This window comes from Lissotriton helveticus, chromosome 2_1 (genome assembly GCF_964261635.1).
Source record: "Lissotriton helveticus chromosome 2_1, aLisHel1.1, whole genome shotgun sequence".
Lineage (NCBI taxonomy): Eukaryota > Metazoa > Chordata > Amphibia > Caudata > Salamandridae > Lissotriton > Lissotriton helveticus.
Window position 1 is genome coordinate 459,989,783 of NC_136059.1, and position 23,460 is coordinate 460,013,242.

Genomic DNA, 23,460 nt, shown 5'->3' on the forward strand with positions numbered 1-23,460 from the left:
TGTATATCACCTTACTTTTGGTGGAAGCAAGTCAAGCAGGGGAGGCGGCGCCTCGAAGGAAGCAGACAGAGCGCAGCCTCGGTCAAGGTTGTAATGGCGCAACCTCCGAGTCGGATAGCACAATGGGCACCTCGTCCCCCAGTGTCGCTGGAGTAGGCATTTGCGTCGATGCTTCAGGACCAGGCAAGAAAGTGGCGCCAGAGGTAGAGTTGGAATGGGAGAAAAATGAGAGACCGTGATGGATTGGAAGTGGCCAACTGGCGCCGAGGGCAACCCTACCGGCAGTACCCCAGAAAGAAGCAACTCTGCTAATTGCGACCTGAAAACGTGCCAGAGGGTATATGCATAGCCTTGCATCACTCTTTGATCTACCTTGGTGTCTAGGACAGCTCTGGAAACTTTGGTTATATGTGGCATGGACTTCGAGAGCAAGATCGAGAGGCATGGTAACACCCTCACAGATTCTCAGGACTGTGAGAGTAGTGGGAAGGGCCAGAGACCCGCTTGGACTTTTTATGACATTTTTTTCCCTACATAACTGAAGAACTGGAGAGCTATGATGGCTGACCTCGGGAATTACTCTTGGACTTCATAACTGGGAACAAGTCCACGGCAGAACCTTCGACTTGGACTGACCTCGTTGCTAAGTTTTCCAATGCATGGTGACATAATTTCAATTTGCGGTCTCATATGGCCTTCGGGTTTACCAATGAGCAGTCACTGCAGGCCTTTAAAATTATAGCTGAACCCCAGGCAAGCCTAATGAGGATCTGTCACAAACACTTGTTCGCAGCAGTCCTTAGAGGTTATTACGAGGAGAGGACAATTCCCTTGCACACTAGATTTACAAAAAGATTTTATGAGGAAAACTGGTCTCTGATTAAAGAGAGGTAGCTATTAATCCAGGTCCAATGGTGCAGAAAGCAACGGACTGATGTCAGTGCTCTGGGGAGACACGTAACTTCTGGAGCAAAACGTCACCACATACCAACACGCTGAGATATGCTCAAAAGTTTCCGGGTCTAGTCTGACGCATGGGGAACATTCAAAAGGTGAGGAATCTGCAGTTAGAAGTCTCTATTAGGAAAAAAAATGTATCCACATTCTTTTGTTTCCATTACATCAACCTATATACACACAACCTGAAAAAAACCACATATCTCTCTCTCTCTACATATATATATATATATATATATATATATATATATACATATATATATATATATATATATATATATATATATATACACACACATTTCTTTGGCTGACCACTTAGGAAGGCACATCTAGTGAAATTGAATACAAAGGGGCAATTAAAAGACTATTTGTTCCTAAATTCTAATTATATGACCATATGTGATCGGTTTGGAACTAAGAAGAATGTAATTTAGGCAATAGTAGACAGTACAGAGGGCTTCATTCTAGAAGAGTGTTACATGTCTTGAGGTTGTATACCTTCAGCTAAGGAATTACAGCAAAATTCACTCCACCTACAATGGAAAATATTTAAGATGTGACGAGCATTGTATAAAGAAAAAACTTGGGGGTTTGTTATTAAAATTAGAAATATTCTTTAACACCTGAAATGTTAGGCTTCCGTAACTGTGGCACAACATCAAGCACCCATAAAACTCCTTTGTTGATGCTTAGCAGTTTCTTAGCCACAGGATAACCGTATAACTAAGTTTCCATACACAATTAATAACATTTAATGTCATTTTTATGCTACTGAATTCTAACTGTATGCCAACGGAAGTTTAGATTAGAAAGTTTCTCCCACTGTCCGAACCATGTTTCTTACCATTTAAAAAACTTGGGTAAGTAAATCTTTGGTTCAATAAAAGTCAGTTTTGTTATAAATGCAATAAAAGCACAAATCAAGTATTACAAAGTAAAGCAAGGCAGTCTGTGTAGTGCTTCCAGTGATATACTCTGTGGTTCGGGACTGGCAATCTTTTCCCATTTTCTTGAAATACTTGGAGGTAACACTTGTCCAGTTAAAGGGAAGAACAATAAAACATTAAGTGTTGAAATAAAAGGCCAACCAACAGTCAAAGTAGTCGGTGTGTCTGTCACATTTCTTCACTGCGGCATGTATCCACCCTTCCTTACAATCTGTGGTAGGTAACTTTTTGTCTCCTCGCATGCAGCTGAATTTGAGTCCATTGTTTCACAATCCATTGCCACTTCCCCTCCAGCAAGTGAAACATTTTCTGTGGGGCCTTTAAGCAACTCCTCCACTGGCAAAACACTATGAGGTCCAGCAAGAGCATCCTTGTTTAGCGACATCTGTCCTTGAGACTGTTCCCGCTGTGGCCCTTCTAGGCTTCTTTCATCTTGGCCACAGTTTTGTTTAAAATACGGGCTACTCTGAAGCTTATATGCACTCCCTTCTGGAACTTGCTGGTCATCTGGCTTTTCTTCTGATTCAAGCAGTGGCTGTGTTGATTCTGACCTTGAGAATGAATGTGCAGGAAGGCCAGGCTTCTGGTCTCGGTAACCAGTGAGAACGACGGTTGAATATTGTACAGTGCTAGAGGTGGTCTGTGCAGATTCACTATCCTCACTGTCGGAGACACTCTGTCGAGGAGATGACATACCCGACGACCCTCCTATGCCACTGCTGTGCCCTTCAGAGGTACTCATTTCCTTTTTCAGAAGGTCCAATGGCTTCATGTCCTGCTCTGAAAATGATTTTTTATCATCTGCTGTAATTTCAACCACACTGACATCTGTAAAGCTTTCTTCTGGGTAGGCCTGATTCTTTGAGCTGAAGTTGTGCTGCATACAAAACAACACAAATTAGTATTTCAAGCAATGGTACACTGATATTTGTTATGTAAATTCGCATGGAGACTTTAACGAACAAGAAACAAGCAGAGAATGGCATCAGGATGCTGTGCACTACATTACTGTAATATATATTAGAAAATCAGATTAAAGGATACAAAATGACATGAGTTGAATCCTGAATACAAATAAAACTAATTTTCCATCCAAAAAAGCCTGCTATAATTAACAAAAAAATAAATCAAAATAACATTCAACACAATATATTTGAAAAGATTTCTGTAAAAACAATCAGCATTTAGATGAGAGAAAATGTTGAGACTTTCTGGCATAACACGTTGCATATTCTTAACTTTATAAGAATAAGTTTACAAAATATACAAAATGAAAAACAAGAGGAAATTCATCGTAGAAATGATAATTAAAAAAAGTATGATAAAAGCTGATGTCTCAAGTACAAAAATTCTGTTTATTTCCACATTGTATTTGATTCTGACCATTTTTGCAGCGGTCACGCTTTCACCGCCTCTAATTTGTTATCTTGGTTTCTGATGGCATATTTTTTTACAACACATTACCAGTCGCCTCCCCATTACTTTTTTTATCTTCTTAATGCACCTCCTTAACAGTTTCTTTTACTCGTGGAAGTCACTCTTAGTCTCATTTCTGTGCCGATTCCCAATACACCCCTGTCGCGTTGGTCCTTTTTCTTTGTTCACACTATTTTCATTTAATTCGCATGCGCACACTTTTTCGCGTCTTCCGGGTTCGCCCACTAATGGACGAGCAGCTAATTCAATACTCTTGAGACTTATACCGACACAGCGGGTAAGCGATTAGATTTTGTACACTTAACTACAGTGATTTGGGACTCTCTGTATACTTGCACTTCGCACTTTCTGTTAAATATCGTCAGTCCCTCCATACCGCTCAATCACAGAATGCCATGTTTACACTTGGATTCAGTAAAGGGGGTGGTGATGGACAGAGCATCTGAATTAAACAGAACACTCATACCCAGTCAAAAGATCAGGGCTTGATCCATCACCGTTTTTTAGCTCACTGCACCAGCTCAGAACCTGGCTACATGCAAATTAGTCTGACCCTGGCCCAGTGCATCATGGGAACAGGGCAGACCAAACTACCAAGCCAATTCTTTACTGGAAAGGAAACAAGCTTCCGGGGACCAGTTTCTGGCATTGCAGCCGTCTTCGGCCCGGCTTACTTGAATCCTGATGGTGCAGTGAGCAAGGGACTCATGTCTGAGCATACCCTGCCACTCCTATAGTGGCCAAAACGATTCAGTAAAGGGGGTGGTGATGGACAGAGCATCTGAATTAAACAGAACACTCCTACCCAGTCAAAAGATCAGGGCTTGATCCATCACCGTTTTTTAGCTCACTACACCATCCCAGCTCAGAACCTGGCTATATGCAAATTAGTCTGTCCCTGGCCCAGTGCATCATGGGAACAGGGCAGACCAAACTACCAAGCCAATTCTTTACTGGAAAGGAAACAAGCTTCCGGGGACCGGTAGCTTGTTTCCTTTCCAGTAAAGAATTGGCTTGGTAGTTTGGTCTGCCCTGTTCCCATGATGCACTGGGCCAGGGTCAGACTAATTTGCATGTAGCCAGGTTCTGAGCTGGTGCAGTGAGCTAAAAAACGGTGATGGATCAAGCCCTGATCTTTTGACTGGGTACGAGTGTTCTGTTTAATTCAGATACTCTGTCCATCACCACCCCCACTTTTTGAATCGTTTTAGCCACCACAAGTGTGGCAGGGAATACTCAGATGTGAGTCCCTTGCTCACTGCACCATCAGGATTCAAGCAAGCCGGGCCGAAGACGGCTGCAATGCCAGAAACCGGTCCCCGGAAGCTTGTTTCCTTTCCAGTAAAGAATTGGCTTGGTAGTTTGGTCTGCCTTGTTCCCATGATGCACTGGGCCAGGGTCAGACTAATTTGCATGTAGCCAGGTTCTGAGCTGGGATGGTGCAGTGAGCTAAAAAACGGTGATGGATCAAGCCCTGATCTTTTGACTGGGTATGAGTGTTCTGTTTAATTCAGATACTCTGTCCATCACCACCCCCACTTTTTGAAATGTTTACACTTGGGACAGCTATTGGTTTTGATTTACAGTATACTCCTAATATCACTGGGTAGGAGCTTGGTTCTCCTTTTTATCACAAGTGTTTTGACTATTGTACTACTGGCAGTCTAGTACCTGGGAATTTTTTCACGACACCTTCTATCACTAATTCTGGCTCATCAGCTTTATTATGCTCTTCGAGTATCACGTGTCCATTCACTTAGCACGCGTCTTGTGGCGGCTTTATGTAGGTTGTTTCCTCTTGCCTTCTGCATACTTTGTTTGTTACACATAGTGTCCGACTCTATTGATATCAGCGATAAACTATGTTTTCTTTGTATTTCTATTTACAGACTCCCCCTGATGAAGTGCGTTTACACGAAATGCATAGGGGATAACTTTACGCTTTCGATGTCATGGAGTATTAGAATTTCGTTAATACTTTGAAAGTGTGCATACTCCACTTGGATTAACTACTATCATATGACGAAATATGACAGCTAATGAAACTACTTTTTGAATGACTTAAGGAAGAAGTAATAAAAGTATACTTTCAACCAACGTCATCTTCTTGATTACTCGTACACGCGTCTGTACGCAGGAAGTGTGCTCAGTGTTTGACCTTGCTCGCAGTAAGTCTTTCCTTGGTTTATACATTTAGCACCTCAGGGACTAGGAGGTGAACACCCTGAGCACCTATAAGAATTTTACCTTTACTACATTTTTGGTTTTCTTTGGATTTACTGTATAACCACGTTAGTGCAGCGGCCATTTGAACTATTCTAAGATTCCTTCTGGTCCTCGTCGCTTCGCACCCATAGAAAAACATGTCATACGTAGACATTGCTAACATAACTAGTAATAAGGCGGATACTTTTGAGTTCACAACTGAGGACACAGATCGTATATATTCGCTGATTCAGGAGCCGGAATACATTTCATCAAGCACTGGATCTGTTCAAGCCAACATTCGCCAACTCTTGTTCAAGGCTAAAAGAGAAATCAATCAAAGACTGCATGCCAGTACACTAATTAGATATCACAGAGTACAGAGGATTCCCAGAGATCTACGAATCCCCCTCAAATCCACCTTATGTAAAAACAATCCCCGATTTATGGAGAAATGGTATGGAATACTGTGTTCTTTGGATGTCATTTTATTAATTGTGGAGGAATTGTCGTAACTTTTAGAAGAACTGGAAAGTGAAGTTAAACAACTAAAACACGAATTAAGCAGCAAGCTCACCCCTGAGGAACTACACACAGCCCTAGAGGATATCAACAACCAATTAGATAAATACGTCAAAGAGATAAACGAAAGAAAACTTAGAAAATGTAAACGCGACACGGTTGACTACAAACTAGGAGAAGTATACAATTGGGCTGAAATATATGCAGCAAGGAGACAAAACCGCCCATATAACAATAGATCAACGGAAGGTGACACTTCATCTTCAGACGACTCAACCCGAAAAGATCTTCCTAGGGGTAGACCCAGACAACAGCCTACAATATCGGGTACCAAGGTCACTGATCAGCAACCTTCTAGACAATCCCCTAGCAACTCAAGACCTTCATCTGAGACTATCGCCCTCTTCGAGTCTTTTTTAGAGGCAGGCCCTGCAGTAATCGTAGAACCAGGAGGTCTCTCCGAAAAAAACACTTTATTACCACCGGCCAAATCGACCAGAAGCCACAGAGTTTAGTTATCAACATATCTAAAACTCCTCTTACCATCACGCAAGAAAAAGTTCTTCAAAAGGGGATACATTTTGTGCCTACCTACCACACTAACGAATTAGACACAGTTGTATCTTTTTACAAATTTATGAGAACCCTCAGGTTGAGACATTTCTTCAATAACATTTTCGAACCACAGACGAAACCTGATGAAAGCACCCTAATGGGTTTACGGCCTAAAAGCACTTTTGTTCCACCAGCAAGCCACAAAGTGTTGGATATGTTCGAAACTCTAGTCCAAAAAGCATTTGCATGCGATTTTTCAGACCAGAAGAAATCCTAAATCTAATCTCACCATCAATGAACGACAAGCCTTGCGCCAACTGGCTACCAAAGAGGATATAACAATCTGTAAAGCAGACAAAGGGGGTGCTTTAGTAGTTCTGGATACTACATACTATTTCGACAACCTTACAGCTCATTTAAACAATCCAGTCCTTTACATGGCAATGGACTCTGACCCTACCACCACATTCAAATCTACGCGGACTACGCCTGTGAATAAAGCTGTTGCTTCTAATACAATCAAAGAAAAAGACAGAAGATTTCTAATTAAAGAACATCCGCAGGTACCCTACATATATTTGGTGCCAAAAATTCACAAACACCCCAGTAAACCACCCTTTCGTCCGATTGTGAGGACACAAAATTCAATCCATGAACCCACAGGACTATACATTGACAAACATTTGCAGTCAAGCGTCAAAGGAATGTCTACATTTTTACAGGACACTACGGATTTTCTCATCAAACTCAATTGCATTGAAATTCCCTCAGATCAACCCATCATTTTGTGTACCATCGACGTGAATTCGTTATACACGTCCATTCCTCACAATCTGGGCCTTGAAGCCATGGAGTCAGCTCTAGTTCACACCAATAAACCACTGGACCTACACATTTTCATTATGGAACTCATGCAATTCACGCTACATCACAGTTATTTCAAAACTCCCAACAATAACCACTATTTACAACTGTCCGGTGTGGCCATGGGAAACTGTGCCGCCCCGGCATACGCAAATCTTTTCATGTATCTTTATGAGAAACAACACATTTTGCAAAACCACAATTGGCAACCATTCCTGTGTGCATACTATCGTTATATCGACAACATCTTGTTATGGAAAGGCAGTGAAACTCAACTACTTTCAGCAATTGACAACCTCAATCAAGTGAATGATCGAATACAATTTACTCATTCTTACAGCAAATCTGAAATATCCTTTCTGGACGTCAACATCAATTTCCAATAATCACCTGGTCACATCCATTTTCACTAAGGCAACTGACCGCAACAACTATCTGCATTTTAACAGCTTCCACCAACCCAGTCTCAAACGCCACTTACCAAATTCACAACTTTTACGAGCAAAAAGGATTGCATCCACTGAGGATCTTTTTCAAGAAAACAGCGCGAAAATCATAGATAAATTTCACCAGCGTAGTTACCCCAGACATATAACTCAAATGGCAGAAAATGAATATGCTACTTACCAGTATGCATCTGTTCTTGGCATGTAGGGCTGCTAACATTCATATCTGATGCATAGATCGCCGCCTAGTGTTGGGTCCGGATGATTGCACATTGTTGTCCTGGAAGAGTCTTCGAAGTATCACGAGATAGGTGGCTCCTCCCCTGGACTACAGTGCGCATGGGCATCGACTCCATCCCCAGATTGTTTTTAGCCATTGTGGCAGAGATGGAGTGAAACAGTGTAAAGGATGTCCATGCTAATGATGAATCTAGAGAGAGAGTATCTGCAGCCGCTACGGGCACCGGGGAGGAGGGCGGGCGATATGAATGTTAGCAGCCCTACATGCCAAGAACAGATGCATACTGGTAAGTAGCATATTCAGTTCGAGGCATGTGGGCTGCTAAATTCATATCTGATGCATAGAATACATAGCAGTCCCTCCATTAACGGCGGTTGCCCGTGCCAGCTGCAGAAGCTTGAAAAAGTGTCTTGAGAACAGCCTGTCCTACAGCTGCTTGCTGTTTTGAATGCACATCCACACAGTAATGTTTGGTAAATGTGTGTGGTGTAGACCATGTGGCTGCTCTCCAAATATCCTCTAAGGGAATGTTCCCAAGGAAAGCCATGGAGGCCCCCAATTTGCGTGTGGAGTGCGCCCTTGGGGGTATTGTCAAAGTGCGTTTAGCCTTTTGATAACAGATTTGAATGCACTTAACAATCCATCTGGCTATTCCTGCTTTGGAAATGGGGTTGCCTTTGTGCTGTGCTGAGAAGGCAACAAAAAGTTGTTGTGTCTTTCTAAAGTGTTGTGTTCTGTCAATGTAGTACATTAGCGCCCTCCTAACGTCTAATGTATGAAGCATTCTTTCTGGTACTGTTTGTGGGTTTTGGAAGAATGCAGGCAGGTCAATAGTTGGGTTGAGATGAAACTGTGACACCACTTTAGGAAGGAATTTGGGGTTAGTGCGGAGCACCACCCTGTTTGAATGTATTTGGATGAATGGTTCTTGGATTGTGAGCGCTTGCAGCTCACTAACACGTCTGAGCGATGTAATAGCAATGAGAAAAGCCACTTTCCATGTTAGAAATTGAATTTCGCAGGAGTGCAGTGGCTCGAAAGGTGGACCCATCAGCCTAGTGAGGACCACATTGAGGTTCCACACTGGAGCTGGTGGTGTTCTTGGAGGAATGACTCGTTTCAGTCCCTCTAGGAAGGCTTTAATGGCAGGCACCGTGAAAACAGAGAGATGCTGCCTATTCTGGAGATAAGCCGCTATGGCTGATAAGTGTATCCGAATGGAAGCGTACGCCAGATTGCATTTGTAAAGATGTAACAAATAGCAGATGATGTTAGGAATGGATGCATCTAGCGGGTTGATCTTGTTGTCTGCACAGTACATGACAAACCGCTTCCATTTAGCTGCAAAGCAAGCTCGGGTAGTGGGCTTACGTGCCTCCCGGATGATGTCCATGCATTCCGGAGGCAGGTTGAGGTAGCCAAATTCTAAGACTTCAGGAGCCAGATCGCCAGATTGAGCTGTTGCGGATCTGGGTGCTGAATGTCGCCATGGTTCTGCGTCGAGAGCCGGGATGTGAGATGCAGCCTTTGATGCGGTACCACGGAAAGTTCTAGAAACGTGGTGTACCATGGTTGGCGTGCCCACGTTGGAGCAACCAGGATGAGAGTCATCGAGTGTTGCTTTAGCTTTCTTGCCACCAGCGGAATGAGAGGCGCTGGGGGAAAAGCGTACGCAAATTTGCCTGACCAGTTCATCCATATCGCATTCCCTTGCGATTCTGGGTGAGGGAACCTGGCGGCAAAGCTTTGGCATGTTGCGTTTTCCCTTGTGGCAAACAGGTCTATCTCTGGATGACCCCATTGCTGGAAGTACGGGTGGAGTACTGATGGGTGTAACTAACACTCGTGCATTTGATGGCTGTACCTGCTGAGCAGATCCGCCATCTGATTGTCCTTGCCCGGGAGGTGTTCTGCCATGAGGAAGATGTTCCTCTGAATGGCCCACTTCCACATGCTCTGAGCCAGATGAGACAGCTGTGGAGAGTGAGTACCTCCCTGCTTCTGGATGTAGTACATGGCTGTCATGTTGTCCGTCCGGATCAACACGACTTTGTTGCACAGATGTACTTTGAAGGACTTGAGCGCCATGAAGATCGCCATCAATTCTAGGTAGTTGATGTGCAACTTCTGCTGCTGGGTGGACCACAGTCCCTGCACAGTGTAGTGGAGCACATGGGCTCCCCACCCTTGGAGAGATGCGTCCGTTGTTAGGATTATCTGTGGCACTGGCTCTTGGAACGGTCGGCCCTTGCAAAGGTTGTGTGGATTCCACCAATGCAGAGAGTTGTATGCCCGACCGGTCACCAACACTAGGTCTGTTAGCTGTCCCTGAGCCTGTGTCCACTGATTTGCCAAGCATTCTTGGAGCGGGCGCATGTGCAGCCTCGCGTGCGGGACTATGAAGATGCAGGAGGCCATCATGCCTATCAACTGCATGAACACTCTCGCTGGGAGGGAGTGTTGTGGTCTGAATTTTTGGCACAGCGACTGAATGCTGTCGATTCTGACTGGGTTTGACTGAGCCATAGCAGTCAGGGTGTTTATTGTCGCGCCCAGATACTGCCGCACATGGGCTGGTTGAAGGTGCGACTTCGGGTAGTTTAGCGAGAACCCCAGGCTGTGAAGGAGCTGAATAGTGTGGGACATGTCCGCGGCGCACTGTTTTTCCGACTTTGCTTGAACAAGCCAGTCGTCTAGGTACGGGTAGACATGTATGTTCTGTCTCCTGAGGTGCGCCGCCACTGTCGCCAGACACTTTGTAAACACTCTGGGGGCAGTAGTTACCCCGAAGGGCAGGACTTTGAACTGATAGTGCCTGTTTAGAATGGTAAACCTGAGGTATTTTCTGTGGGATGGGTGGAGTGGTATGTGGAAATAAGCATCCTTGAGGTCCAAGGTTGCTAGGAAGTCCCCTTGATTGAGCAGGGGAAGGATTTGTTGCAGTGTCAGCATGTGGAAGTGTTCTGACAGTATGTACATGTTGAGGGTGCGTAGATCCAGAATAGGTCTGAGGGATCCGTCCTTCTTTGGGATGAGGAAGTACAGGGAATAGACTCCTGTTCCTTCCTCCTCTACCGGTACGAGCTCGATTGCGCCTTTTTGCAGCATCACCAGTACTTCCTGCTGCAATAAGTGCAAGTGCTCTGCCGACATAGGACGGTGTCTTGGGGGAATGTTGGGGGGAGTGGATATTAACTCTAAACAGTAACCGTACTGGATAAGTTTTCTCACCCACCTGTCCGTGGTGATGGACGTCCAGACTGGCAGGAACTGCTGGAGTCTCCCCCCGACCGGAGTGGTATGGTCGGGGGGCAGTGACAGAGAGTCACTGTTTGTTGGCGGCAGAGGAGCGGGAGTTGTTGTTTCCTCTGCCTCTGCCCTTGGCACTGTTGCCTCTGTAACCCCCTCTAGCCTGCTTGGGGTACGAGGATTGCGCACCACCCCTCGCATATTGTGTTTGTTGGCCCAATTGTCCTCTGGTAACATCGCGTGCTCCTGAGCGACGAAAAGTGTTTCCCCTGAATTGTTGAGACTGAAGCGCCCCCATGGACTTAGCAGTCTCGTTGTCCTTTTTAATTTTTTCAAGGGTGGTGTCTACATCTGGACCAAACAGGGTGTCAGGATTGACGGGCTGGTTGAGGATTGTAGTTTGGATGTCAGGCTTAAACCCAGATATACGAAGCCAAGCTTGTCGCCTCAACATGACGCTAGTGTTAATCCCCCTAGCCGCTGTATCTGCCACATCAAGTGCACACTTTATTGCAGCGTTGGAGATAAGCTTTCCCTCTTGTATGAGTGTCTCGGCTGCTTCTTTAAACTCATCAGGTAGGTGTTGAAGGAGCTGTTCTAGGGTGTCGTAATGCGCCCTATCGTATCGTGCCAATAGTGCCTGCGTGTTTGCGATACGCCATACATTGGCAGCCTGCGCTGCCACCCTCTTGCCTGATGCCTCAAGCACTTTCGACTCCTTGTCTGGGGGAGGAGCTTCACCCGTTGTTTGGGAGTTTGCCCTCTTGCGGGCATTTGCGACCACCAACGAGTCCAGGGGCAACTGTCCTCGAATATATGCAGGATCTCTAGGTGCTGGCCTGTATTTTTTCTCGATACGTGGGTTCACCACCCTTGCCCTGGTAGGTTCCTTAAAGATCTCTGGGGCATGTTTAAGGACACCTTTAAGCATAGGAAGTATTTTAACTGTTCTCTCCGAGACGGAGAAAGTGTCAAATAAAAAGTCTTCTTCTACCGGGTCAGCATGCATGTCCACATTATGATTTGCTGCTGCCCGTTCGAGTAAAGCATTAAATGCAGCAGAATCCTCTGTTGGAGATGTACGTGGCCCAAAACCTTGTGGATCATGTACCACCTGATGCCCACTTTGGTCCCCAGCGTCGCCATATGAGTCCTGCTGAACATCAGGGTCATTGTCCACTGGGAAATTGTATTGGTCCTGCTGTTCGTCATCATCCCCACCTGATTGGTTGGGGGAAGGCGATGGACTCCTTCTCGGTGGAGGCAGAATAGGCTCTACAAGTAAAGGGACGTCTTGTGCCGGCCTCTTCTTCTTTAGTGGAATAACATACGATTCCAGTGGCTGGGAAGTGATTTTTCTTTTATAAAGGGTCAATTTTCCTGTGTGGGCATCGATACAATGCGCAGATTGCTCCTCAGAAGCAAGATATGGATCCGAGAGGCCTTTTGGCGTTGATGGATCCGACGGTTTTGGCACCGACGTGGTTGCGAAGGCCTTTGGGGCCACTTTTGGTGGCAGAGTGTAAAGAAGCTTGCTTGAGGACTTCTGAGGTGTGTCCACTGATTTTGGAGCCGATGGCGTGGAAGCCGTGGACGATAATGCCTTTTCCTTTATACGCTTAAGGGAGTCAGTAACCTGCTTCGTAAAGGAGGCAGAGGGTTTCGGAACCGACGGCCGATCTTCTGAGTCGTCGGTGTTTTGTGTTGTCGACGGTATTGGCGTCGACGAATCTTCGGCGGCAATGCTTTGGGGCTCTGTTGAAGGCTTTGGCGCCGATGCTGCAGATCCCGCATCCTTATGCCGATGTGTTGAGCTAGCGGCCTTTGGCTCGTGGCTTTTAGTCGACTTTGGGTCGGCCGTGCGTTTACCGGACGGCGCCGTAGCAGCGCCCGAATGCGTCTCAAGAGGTTTAGGTGTCCGCGCCGGAGCAACCGAGGTCGACGGCTGGTGGACGGCCTCCTTGGAGGAGGTTTCTTTGTGTACCTTCTGCGGCGTTGTCGACTCAACAGCCTTCTTCGATTTTGTGTGCCGGAGGCCGACGGAGTCGAAGAAGGAGCAGGCTTTGTTATTTTTTGTTGGACGTCGGCCATCTTAGGTTTTGTCGAGTCCGTAAGTTTCGGTTTCGATTTCGACTGAACGTCGGCCATCTTGTGTCCCGTAGGATCCGAAAGTTTCGGTTTCGAAACGGGCAATTGCGGCTCCGCTTGAGTGTCCGTGGCCGGGCCAGAAGGCGGGGCCGGGGAGAGCGGTGCATGGTCGTGGGTAAGGCCGTGTGGCGATCCCGTGACCTGAGCCTCACCAACGTAGACCTTGGGGCATAGCTCTCCCTCTGAGCTATCTTCCACGGCCCCATAAACTTCTTCGTTGTCCCCTACCTCCTCAAAGTATTGAAGGTCTGGGGCCTGTCCTCCGACGTATTCCTCTGGATCGGCCATGACCTCCGTCGACGGTGGCGAAATCTGGAGATGATGGCTATCGCCTTCCTCGTCGGGGTCGCCGAAGATGTTGTCGGGTGCCGGGGTCGCTCACTGGGCCTCAAGGCGCACCGCGCGCCGAAGCTTGAGCGTCTTCTTGGACCTGAACTTGGAGCAGGCCATGCAGTTTTCTTCGTTGTGGTCCGGCGAAAGGCACTTATTACAGAGCGGATGCACATCGATGTGTGGATACTTGGATCCACAGACGGGGCAGAACTTGAACGGGCTCCGCTCCATGTTAAGTTCGTCGAATCTTGCTGCGACGAGAAGGCCTCGATGTCCGAGGAGTTAGTCGACTCCGGAGATATCCGGCTTAGAGAGCCGGGCGACGCTCGAGACCGTACGCAAACAATACCGACGTAGGTAACGAAGGCCTTTTGGCCTTAAGATGAAAGTTTATCGGTTCCGACACGGAGACGTCGAAACCACATCCGAACCCAATGGCGGAAAAAAACAATCTGGGGATGGAGTCGATGCCCATGCGCACTGTAGTCCAGGGGAGGAGCCACCTATCTCGTGATACTTCGAAGACTCTTCCAGGACAACAATGTGCAATCATCCGGACCCAACACTAGGCGGCGATCTATGCATCAGATATGAATTTAGCAGCCCACATGCCTCGAACTCGGGTAGCCATAAAAAACAAGAACGAACGACTGAAACCGAAAGACCAACCCAAAGATCAGGACTCTCGCTTAGTTTTTGTATCTAAATACTCAACGCACAGTCCTAAAATTTAAGAGACGATTCGTAAACACTGGCCCCTCTTACAACTTGAAACGGACCTCAATAACACATTTGACAATTTTCTGATATTCGCTTACCAGCGCACTAAAAATATCCAAGCACTGTTGAAGAAACCTTCGACGTCAAGTATTACCAATTTTAAGGGCACCTTACCGTGCCACAACTGCAGTCACTGCAACAGCATAATAAAAGGAAATACTGTACTCCACCCTTCACAAGGCACTCCCGTACAACTCCAAGTGAATGCTACATGTGATACCAGTAATGTCGTGTACCTTCTCAAGTGCCCGTGTGGACTCCCATACGTGGGAAAAACTGAATGTAAAATTAAAATAAGACTAATAGAACATCGCAGCAATATCAGGACAAAAAATTTGAAATCTTGCATAGCTGAACACTACATTCAAAATGCTCACAATCCCAGTCAAATTCGGTACCAGATTCTTGAAACTATTGAAAAATTGTCATATAGGGACAATAACAAGTATTTGCTCCAGCGGGAATTGTACTGGATACATCGTCTGAATGCTCTCCAGCCTAAAGGGCTTAATGAAAGACTGGAATTCAGTTGTCATCTTTAATATTTGTCTTTTATATTATTATGTCTTGTCATGACATGATTATGATCTCTCTTAAAGCTGTCAGCTAATTGTTGGCTCTTTTCTTTCTTTTTTCTTTGTCCTTTTGCTCCATATTTCTTCTATTTTTTCGTCCTTTTACTCTACAATTCTCAAGTTTCTAATTTTTATTCTTTATGGGTTACTACCTTTCTACTGTGTAAAATGTGTTATTTTTCTTCATGATTCCGTTTATTTCCACATTGTATTTGATTCTGACCATTTTTGCAGCGGTCACGCTTTCACCGCCTCTAATTTGTTATCTTGGTTTCTGGTGGCATATTTTTTTACAACACATTACCAATCGCCTCCCCATTACTTTTTTTATCTTCTTAATGCACCTCCCCAACAGTTTCTTTCACTCGTGGAAGTCACTCTTAGTCTCATTTCTGTGCCAATTTCCAATACACCCCGGTTGCGTTGGTCCTTTTTCTTTGTTCACACTATTTTCATTTAATACGCATGCGCACAACCTTTCGCGTCTTCCGGGTTCGCCCACTAATGGACGAGCAGCTAATTCAATACTCTTGAGACTTATACGGACACAGCGGGTAAGCAATTAGATTTTGTACACTTAACTACAGTGGTTTGGGACTCTCTGTATACTTGCACCTTGCACTTTCTGTTAAATATCGTCAGTCCCTCCATACCGCTCAATCACGGAAAGCCATGTTTACACTTGGGACAGCTATTTGTTTTGATTTACAGTATACTCCTAATATAACTGGGTAGCAGCTTGGTCCTCCTTTTTATCACAAGTGTTTTCACTATTGTATTACTGGCAGTCTAGTACCTGAGAATTTATTCGCAACACCTTCTATCACTAATTCTGGCACATCAGCTTTATTAACCTGGTTATACTCTTCGAGTATCACAATCCATTCACTTAGCACGCGTCTTGTGGCGGCTTTATGTAGGTTGTATTCTCTTGCCTTCTGCATACTTTGTTTTTTACACATAGTTTCCGACTCTATTGATATCAGCGATACACTATGTTTTCTTTGTATTTCTATTTACAGACTCCCGCTGATGAAGTGCGTTTGCATGAAATGCATAGGGGATAACTTTACGCTTTCGATGTCATGGAGTATTAGAATTTCATTAATACTTTGAAAGTGTGTATACTCCACTTGGATTAACTACTATCAGATGACGAAATATGACAGATAATTAAACTACTTTTTGAATGACTTAAGGAAGAAGTAATAAAAGTATACTTTCAACCAACGTCATCTTCTTGATTACTCATACACGCGTCTTTACGCAGGAAGTGTGCTCAGCGTTTGTCCTTGCTCGCAGTAAGGCTTTCCTTGGTTTATACATTCAGCACCTAAGGGACTAGGAGGTGAACACCCTGAGCACCTATAAGAATTTTACCTTTACTACATTTTTGGTTTTCTTTGGATTTACTATATAACCACGTGAGTGCAGCGGCCATTTCAACTATTCTGAGACTTTCTGGCATAACACGTTGCATATTCTTAACTTTATAAGAATACATTTACAAAATATACAAAATGAAAAACAAGAGGAAATTCATCGTAGAAATGATAATTAAAAAAAGTATAATAAAAGCTGATGTCTCAAGTACAAAAATTATGCTGAATTAGAGGATCATGGAGTATGAGTTTCAGCCATTAGGGAATAACTTGATTGTGAAGTATTTACAGCCCAGTTCACCTAGGCGCCTTTAACCATCACAGCTATCTTGAGCACACTTAGGGATCGTGAAGGCAAAAGGTGGAGCTCATGGAAGATGGCTGTTACAAACTTAAAAGTGAAAATATGAGAAGCAACTTTTTGTACTTACTGAATATATTTAGCAAAAGAAATGGAAGCTCTAATTACAACAAAAACTACCACTGATATAACTGAAAAAAGACAAAATGGTGCTACTCTTATGGCCTCATCTCTAGGAGTCGCAGATCAAGCCAGAATCAGATTATGGAATTAAACAGTCAATATGGGTGGCAGTCTGGTAAGACAACATGTACATAAGATCCCACTTATGGAAACTTGAAGCCAGCGGGCAAAAGAATGTCAGAGGGAAATCCTGCTTGAAATGAATTTAAGTTTGGGAGTAGAAAGGCGATCATTCTATAGAGAGAAATCATTCTTTAGGTTCATGGAATCACATTTCCAAAAGGATGATTCTTTACTAAAACTAAAAGATCGTTTCATGGATGACATTGAAGGCTACTCTACAGTGTCATCTAAGAGGGCTTTCTACCAACAATATAGGAAGTAATTGGTTTTATTTAGGGACCATAATGGCGAAGAGGCACTTGGTGGGATTGCGATTTGAGCAACCGCTGTACCAAGAAAAGTAGAACATCTGCTCTGTTTAACTCGAAGCAACGAGGTTTACCTTTTGCAAGGTGTTCTCTATAGTGTACAGAGGGTGAAGAATGACTATCTCTTAGCTAGGGGCTAAACTGTTAATTATTTATCCTGGATATATGTTTAAGATCAGAAAGAGGCTTAGTCTAAGAGAACAGAATGACTTAGTTATGGAGAATGAGCAAAGGAAGAAAGAATGTGAGTGAAGGATGCACATTAGAATTGTTGTTATTTGGACTAAAGACTGCATGCAAACAACTTATTAAAAGAAACTAAAAAATTACATACCCGAGTGGGAGTATGAGGCGACAACTTTACTATTGTGCTTTTTGAAGGATCAGGTATATTTGGCCAAATATACTTTTTTATCCTGTAAGAAAAAAAATATCAATGACAAAAAAGCATAGAAATGAGCAATTGACCATGATTTTATAATAGTAAAACTATTTAACCAAAATTAGATTTATAATTGACTTCATTTAATAATGCAAAATCTGTTTTCAATTTTTTTTCGAAGTAAGACGGCTTACGAGGGTGATTTATGCAGGCCATACAAATTCAACACATTCTATATATTTCGAATGGTTCCCTAACACAAACAATATAAGAAAACAAACTATAAAATAACATACGGTCAAAAAGAAATCTCATCTCGGACAGAAAACCCTATTTCTGACCATAGATTGTTGATGAGTGATTTCCTTAAACCACCTTCAGATCTGAGAACCTGAATAACGACTACTTTTACCATTTTATATTATTCTTTTTTTTCACGAATTCAAATGCATTACTTTCTCTCTGTGAACAAAATGATCTAGTTCAACAATATCCATTTGTATCTATGAACATCATACATATCTATCATTCGAAGTAAACAATAATTAAATTCAGTCATACATGTTGGTTTTTCAATAATAATCACTGAACCATTGGAAATTTTAACCCAGCATAGTTTCACATTTAACAACATTTCCAATGCTATTATGTCATCAGAAAAAATAACAAGTTTACACATTGTCAACAACATACTGTGTTTCAGCACTGGTCCTCAATTTCACACACTTAACACCATCTTCGTACATTTTTTTTCAAGTCCTGTATTATTGATATATAATTGCACTTTGGGATGTGGAACTTGCAGGTCTGGCAGCCTCGATATTCTAAAGAGGATGACAGGCCTCTGTGCTCCAACTCTTTCAGAGCTTCAGTTTGTAGATATCCCATGCTTTCCCAGGGTATAAGAGAGCTTTAAGTTCATAACTATCCCATGATCTCCTAAGGCGTAAAACTTGTATTCAGCAACTTTCAAACAATGATTTAAAACCGTAAAATAGTTGAGAATATTTAGTAAAGCTGGAAACCTCACTGTTTTGATAAAATAGCGCCTTGAGACCCTCGCCGGTATGTAGTGCGCTTTACAAATGATTGATTGATTGTGTCAGAGCCTGTAAGGCCTGTCTAACCCGAGGAAAAGCTCTCCTATCTTGGGTCTAAGATTGGGAGATCTACGTAACCTTTTTCCCCATCTTCCTCTTTCCAAGTAGATTCAAGATCATGCATCGGAGAATAAATTAAAAAAGGGCAGATATGCCAGCTCAGGGAACACCATGAAAGAGCTAATGAGCGTATGCAGCAGACTGCATTATAACCAACTGACAAGACAAATATTTAAAAAAGTCTAGCAGGGTACACATCTCGGAGATTTCCAGGTTGTATATATATGTAAAGAATTAAGCACCGTAAGAAGCCCAAGCATGGTGAAGTGAAGAGAGCCAGCAAGCAAAAATCTCACCTGCCATAATGTGCACTCCCAAACCTATTTCAACACCTTGTTTCTGACCTTATGTATGAAGGGCAGTGCCTTTATTTTAAATGGATTAACCTTACACCCTTGTATAAGTCTTACTTTGAGCTAGATAGATGTGGTCTTAACTCTAGATTGTTTTATTCAAAGTGCACCCCAGATAGCATTTCTGTACACGTGGATTAGTTTGAGAAAGTATAGAGTTGTGCATATGTAATGTGAAGGTGCTTGCGTTGGATGCAGAATTTACCAGTAAGTAGTTATTTTCAGAATGGGCTAAATATGAGAAGAAGCACTTGATAGTGACCTCTAGTCGCAGATTCCTTACCTTAGAATTATCCCGAGGCATCAGACTCAATCCAGCAACTTTTCGGGCAGTACCTTTGTGCATCAGTCGGCGGCGGTGTTCAGCTCTACGTCATCCATGCCGGATGTGATATGTGGGGATAAGCACCACCCCAGCACGCTGACATCAGCTACTTTTAGCAACATTTACACACCAGAAGCGCAGAGCAATGAAAGTTACTGGTGTGCAGCACTAAGGACTTCATAAGGGTAGCCTATGTGGAGAAATCGGTTTCACAGTGGGGAGGATCAGTAAGAAATCTGCGGTTAGGCAGAGTCTCTGCCAGAAAAGGCGTTACGAGGGTAAGTGGATTGATCATGTGATAGAGACATATTGCCGCAGATTCCTTACCTTAGATTAGATACCCACGCAATACCTCTCTGGAGGAGGGTCTGCAAACAGACTTAGACCAGGAGGTCCTGGGGGGCTGAACGGGTAAAGTGCCCGTAACAATGGACCGGACTGTCCAGGCAGGAGTGTTTAGTGAATGTGTGCAGAGACATCAAAGTTGCTGCCTGACAGAGACTCAGGACCGGAACTCGCCCAGCTAACGGACTGGCCGCAGCCTTTGGCAATGGTGGAATCAGCAAGTAAGCCCTCAGGGGGTGGCTTCTTGAACAGCGTGTAGCAGATTTTAGTCCAGAGAACTAGATGAAGTGAAATGGTCCATTTCCGCATGGCCTTTCCTTGCTGCCCCCGATGTATCCAACAAAAAGTTTTTCGTCCACCCGGAACTCTCCAATATGAGCAATGTAGAAGAACAATGTTCTTTTCGGTTCAGTGGACTCTCCCCTCTTCTTTGGAAGGGTGAGGCGGGGCAAAGAAGTTAGGCAACACGATATGTTGGTTCACATAAAAAGGTTGTCCCCACTTTCAGGAGAAAGTAGGCATGGGTTCTTGGAACCAGTTTGTCCGGGTAGAAAGTTGTATAGGGAGGGTGCGTGGAAAGTGTTTGGCTTTCACTGACCCTCCTGGCTAATGTTAGGCCACCAGAAAAACCATTTTGATGGTGAGTACATGGAGTGATCCAACAGAAAAGCCATTCACCGTGAAAGGTTACAATCTAGAGCACTCCTTTGGCAATCCAAATCACTGAGTTCAAAATTGAAAGAAAAAAACAATTTACTTGACTGGGGTGGTCCCAAATTTATTTAATCATAAGTTTAAATCATATTATTTCATATGATCATTATTTAATCTGGAATTTCATTCAAATGAAGAGCATCAAAGAGATATTTGATAATCCATTAGCATATTGCTAGCACGTTGTAAAAAGTCCCCGATGCATTTCGAGCCGTAGTTGTTCTTCAGGGGGAAAAATCTCAACGCGGTAAAACCGACTCGCACAAGTATGTCAATATCCCAGTGACGCCATGAAGGCCAGTATACACCTGATTACCCTTGGAGTGCAGGGGTCAGGGAAGAGCGTGCCGATGACCGGGGTCAGCAGACTTACTCGCGCTCCCCCGCAGTGGTCACCATTAAATAGGGAGGGGGGAGGGACGAGGCTAGGAGGCAGAAACGAAGACTTCGACTGCGATGACGAATGTGGACAGCGGCTCAGCAAGCAGTCTCAGGGCCTTTCACGTGATGGGGATCTGGATCGTCACTGGGTCATTTTATGTCTGACGGCGAGGAGTTTCAAGGAGTGCTCCTCAACGCCTTCAGGTGCATGAAGCGCCAGTTTTTGCAGGACTGTTCCAAGCACCACAGCAAACCAGGTGTCTTTGAGCTGTCTATGATAGGCACCACAGCTGCTTTTTCTGGAACATCCCTAGCACACTAGGAGGCAAGGTCTAAAAAAACATCCATCAGAAAAAACTAAAAACGTTGACAAAACATCAAATAGTCAGTCAAAAAATGACTGGAGGTAGCTCTCTCCGAATCGCTGATTGGAACAGAAAGAAAAGAACGGACGCCAGCACACCGAGGTGGCAGTGCAGCCCACTGCACATCACTTTTGGCTTGGCCGACACCAACAACGTGGAGCAGAACATCACCACCTATTGGCATGCAGAGGAACAGCTCAAAAACTTTCTGGATCCAGTCGGATGTCTGAGGATTAATCGGAGTTAAGGAATCAGCGAGGCAAACACCTGACACAGAAGGGACAGGGTACTGCTATATCTGGGCCAACTCTCCGGCAATGCTAAGTTTCAGTATATGCAACATAATATTTTACATCAGGCCTATCAATCAATCAATCAATCAGGTCATTTGTAGAGCGCACTACTCACCCGTAGGGTCTCAAGGCGCTGGGAGGGGGGGGGGGTGCCGCTACTGCTCGAACAGCCAGGTCTTGAGCTTCTTCCTGAAGGAGAGGTGGTCTTGGGTCAGGCGCAGATTGGTGGGAAGTGAGTTCCAGGTCTTGGCGGCCAGGTAGGAGAAGGATCTTCCTCCTGTTGTCGCTCTTCGGATGCGGGGGACGGCGGCGAGGGCGTGGTTGGTTGATCTGAGGAGGCGCTTGGGAGTGTAGAAGTTGATCCGGTTGTTGAGGTAGCTCGGGCCTTGGTCGTGTAGGGCTTTGTGTGCGTGGGTGAGGAGACGGAAGGTGATTCTCTTGTTGACCGGGAGCCAGTGCAGATCTCTCAGGTGTCCGGAGATGTGGCTGCGTCGGGGGATGTCGAGGATGAGTCTCGCCGAGGCGTTCTGGATCCGCTGGAGTCTCTTCTGGAGTTTGGCAGTGGTTCCGGCGTAGAGGGCGTTGCCGTAGTCCAGTCGGCTGGTGACGAGGGCTTGGGTGACCGTCTTCCTCGTCTCGGTGGGGATCCACCGGAAGATCTTACGTAGCATGCGCAGGATGTTGAAGCATGATGAGGAGACGGCGTTGACTTGCCTGGTCATGGAGAGGGAGGAGTCCAGGATGAAGCCCAGGTTGCGTGCGTGGTCCGTTGGTTTGGGTGCGGTGCCCAGGGCGGGAGGCCACCAGGAGTCGTCCCAGGCGGAGGGTGAGGAGCCCAGGATGAGGACCTCCGTCTTGTCTGAGTTCAGTTTCAGGCGGCTGGTCGTCATCCATTCGGCTACGTCTCTCATCCCTTCGTGCAGGTTGGCTCTGGCGGTGGCGGGGTCGTTGGTCACTCTGGCGAAGCTACACAGAATATTTAGGTATCAACTGAATTGCCCTCGGTGTCAGGAGCCTGATGCCAATATGGCACAAATGTTTTGGAACTGTTCAGTGGTGGCAACCTTTTGTTTGCGCGCTGTGACATTACGCCATGGACATACCTCCTCACCATGGCATGAAGTATCTTTGGACTGTTTACACGAACAAAAGCTGGGAGTGCCCTGAATCAGTTTACAGATCTCACAGATGGATTGCCATGCATTGGAAAGCCAACGTGTTACCCGGGCTGGGGCACTGGTTAGTGGAGACACTTAAATGGGGCAGAACAGAATCAAACGCACTTAGATGTGAATAAACCCGTGGATTGTGCAGAACTCCTATAGCTGCGTATTAGGATTAATTATTACATGAGTTTCAGGCGGATCTCCCTGGCCGGGTCGATGTGGCGCTCTAATTTAGCACCCGTCCTCATTATATTGCGTTTAAGTACCGCAGGGGTGGATGACGAATGGAGTTCGGTTATGGTGGAATTATATCATTAAAGAAAATCTGTAAGCTCGTTATGTTTTTTGTACCGGGATGTGGGGGCATAGAGAGCGGACATGTGAATGGGCAATAAATATCTTGAGATACTTGCAATTACT

The 23,460-nt window shown here is 44.8% G+C and overlaps 1 protein-coding gene across 3 annotated transcripts in view; it reads right to left on the bottom strand.

The window, feature by feature from the left end:
• Positions 1–1,231: 1,231 nt before the first annotated feature.
• Positions 1,232–23,460, bottom strand: part of IL6ST (interleukin 6 cytokine family signal transducer) — a 564,825-nt gene continuing 542,596 nt past the window's right edge. For 2 of the 3 annotated variants that reach the window (XM_078675108.1, XM_078675106.1), the window contains 2 exons: positions 17,891–17,972; positions 1,541–2,781 (listed from right to left, as the gene is read on the bottom strand). In XM_078675108.1, the coding sequence (XP_078531234.1) occupies positions 2,083–2,781; positions 17,891–17,972 (781 nt within the window). In that variant the 3' untranslated portion in view covers positions 1,541–2,082. Of the gene's footprint in view, positions 2,782–17,890; positions 17,973–23,460 lie in introns of all 3 variants that reach the window. The other variant, XM_078675107.1, reaches the window with a different exon arrangement.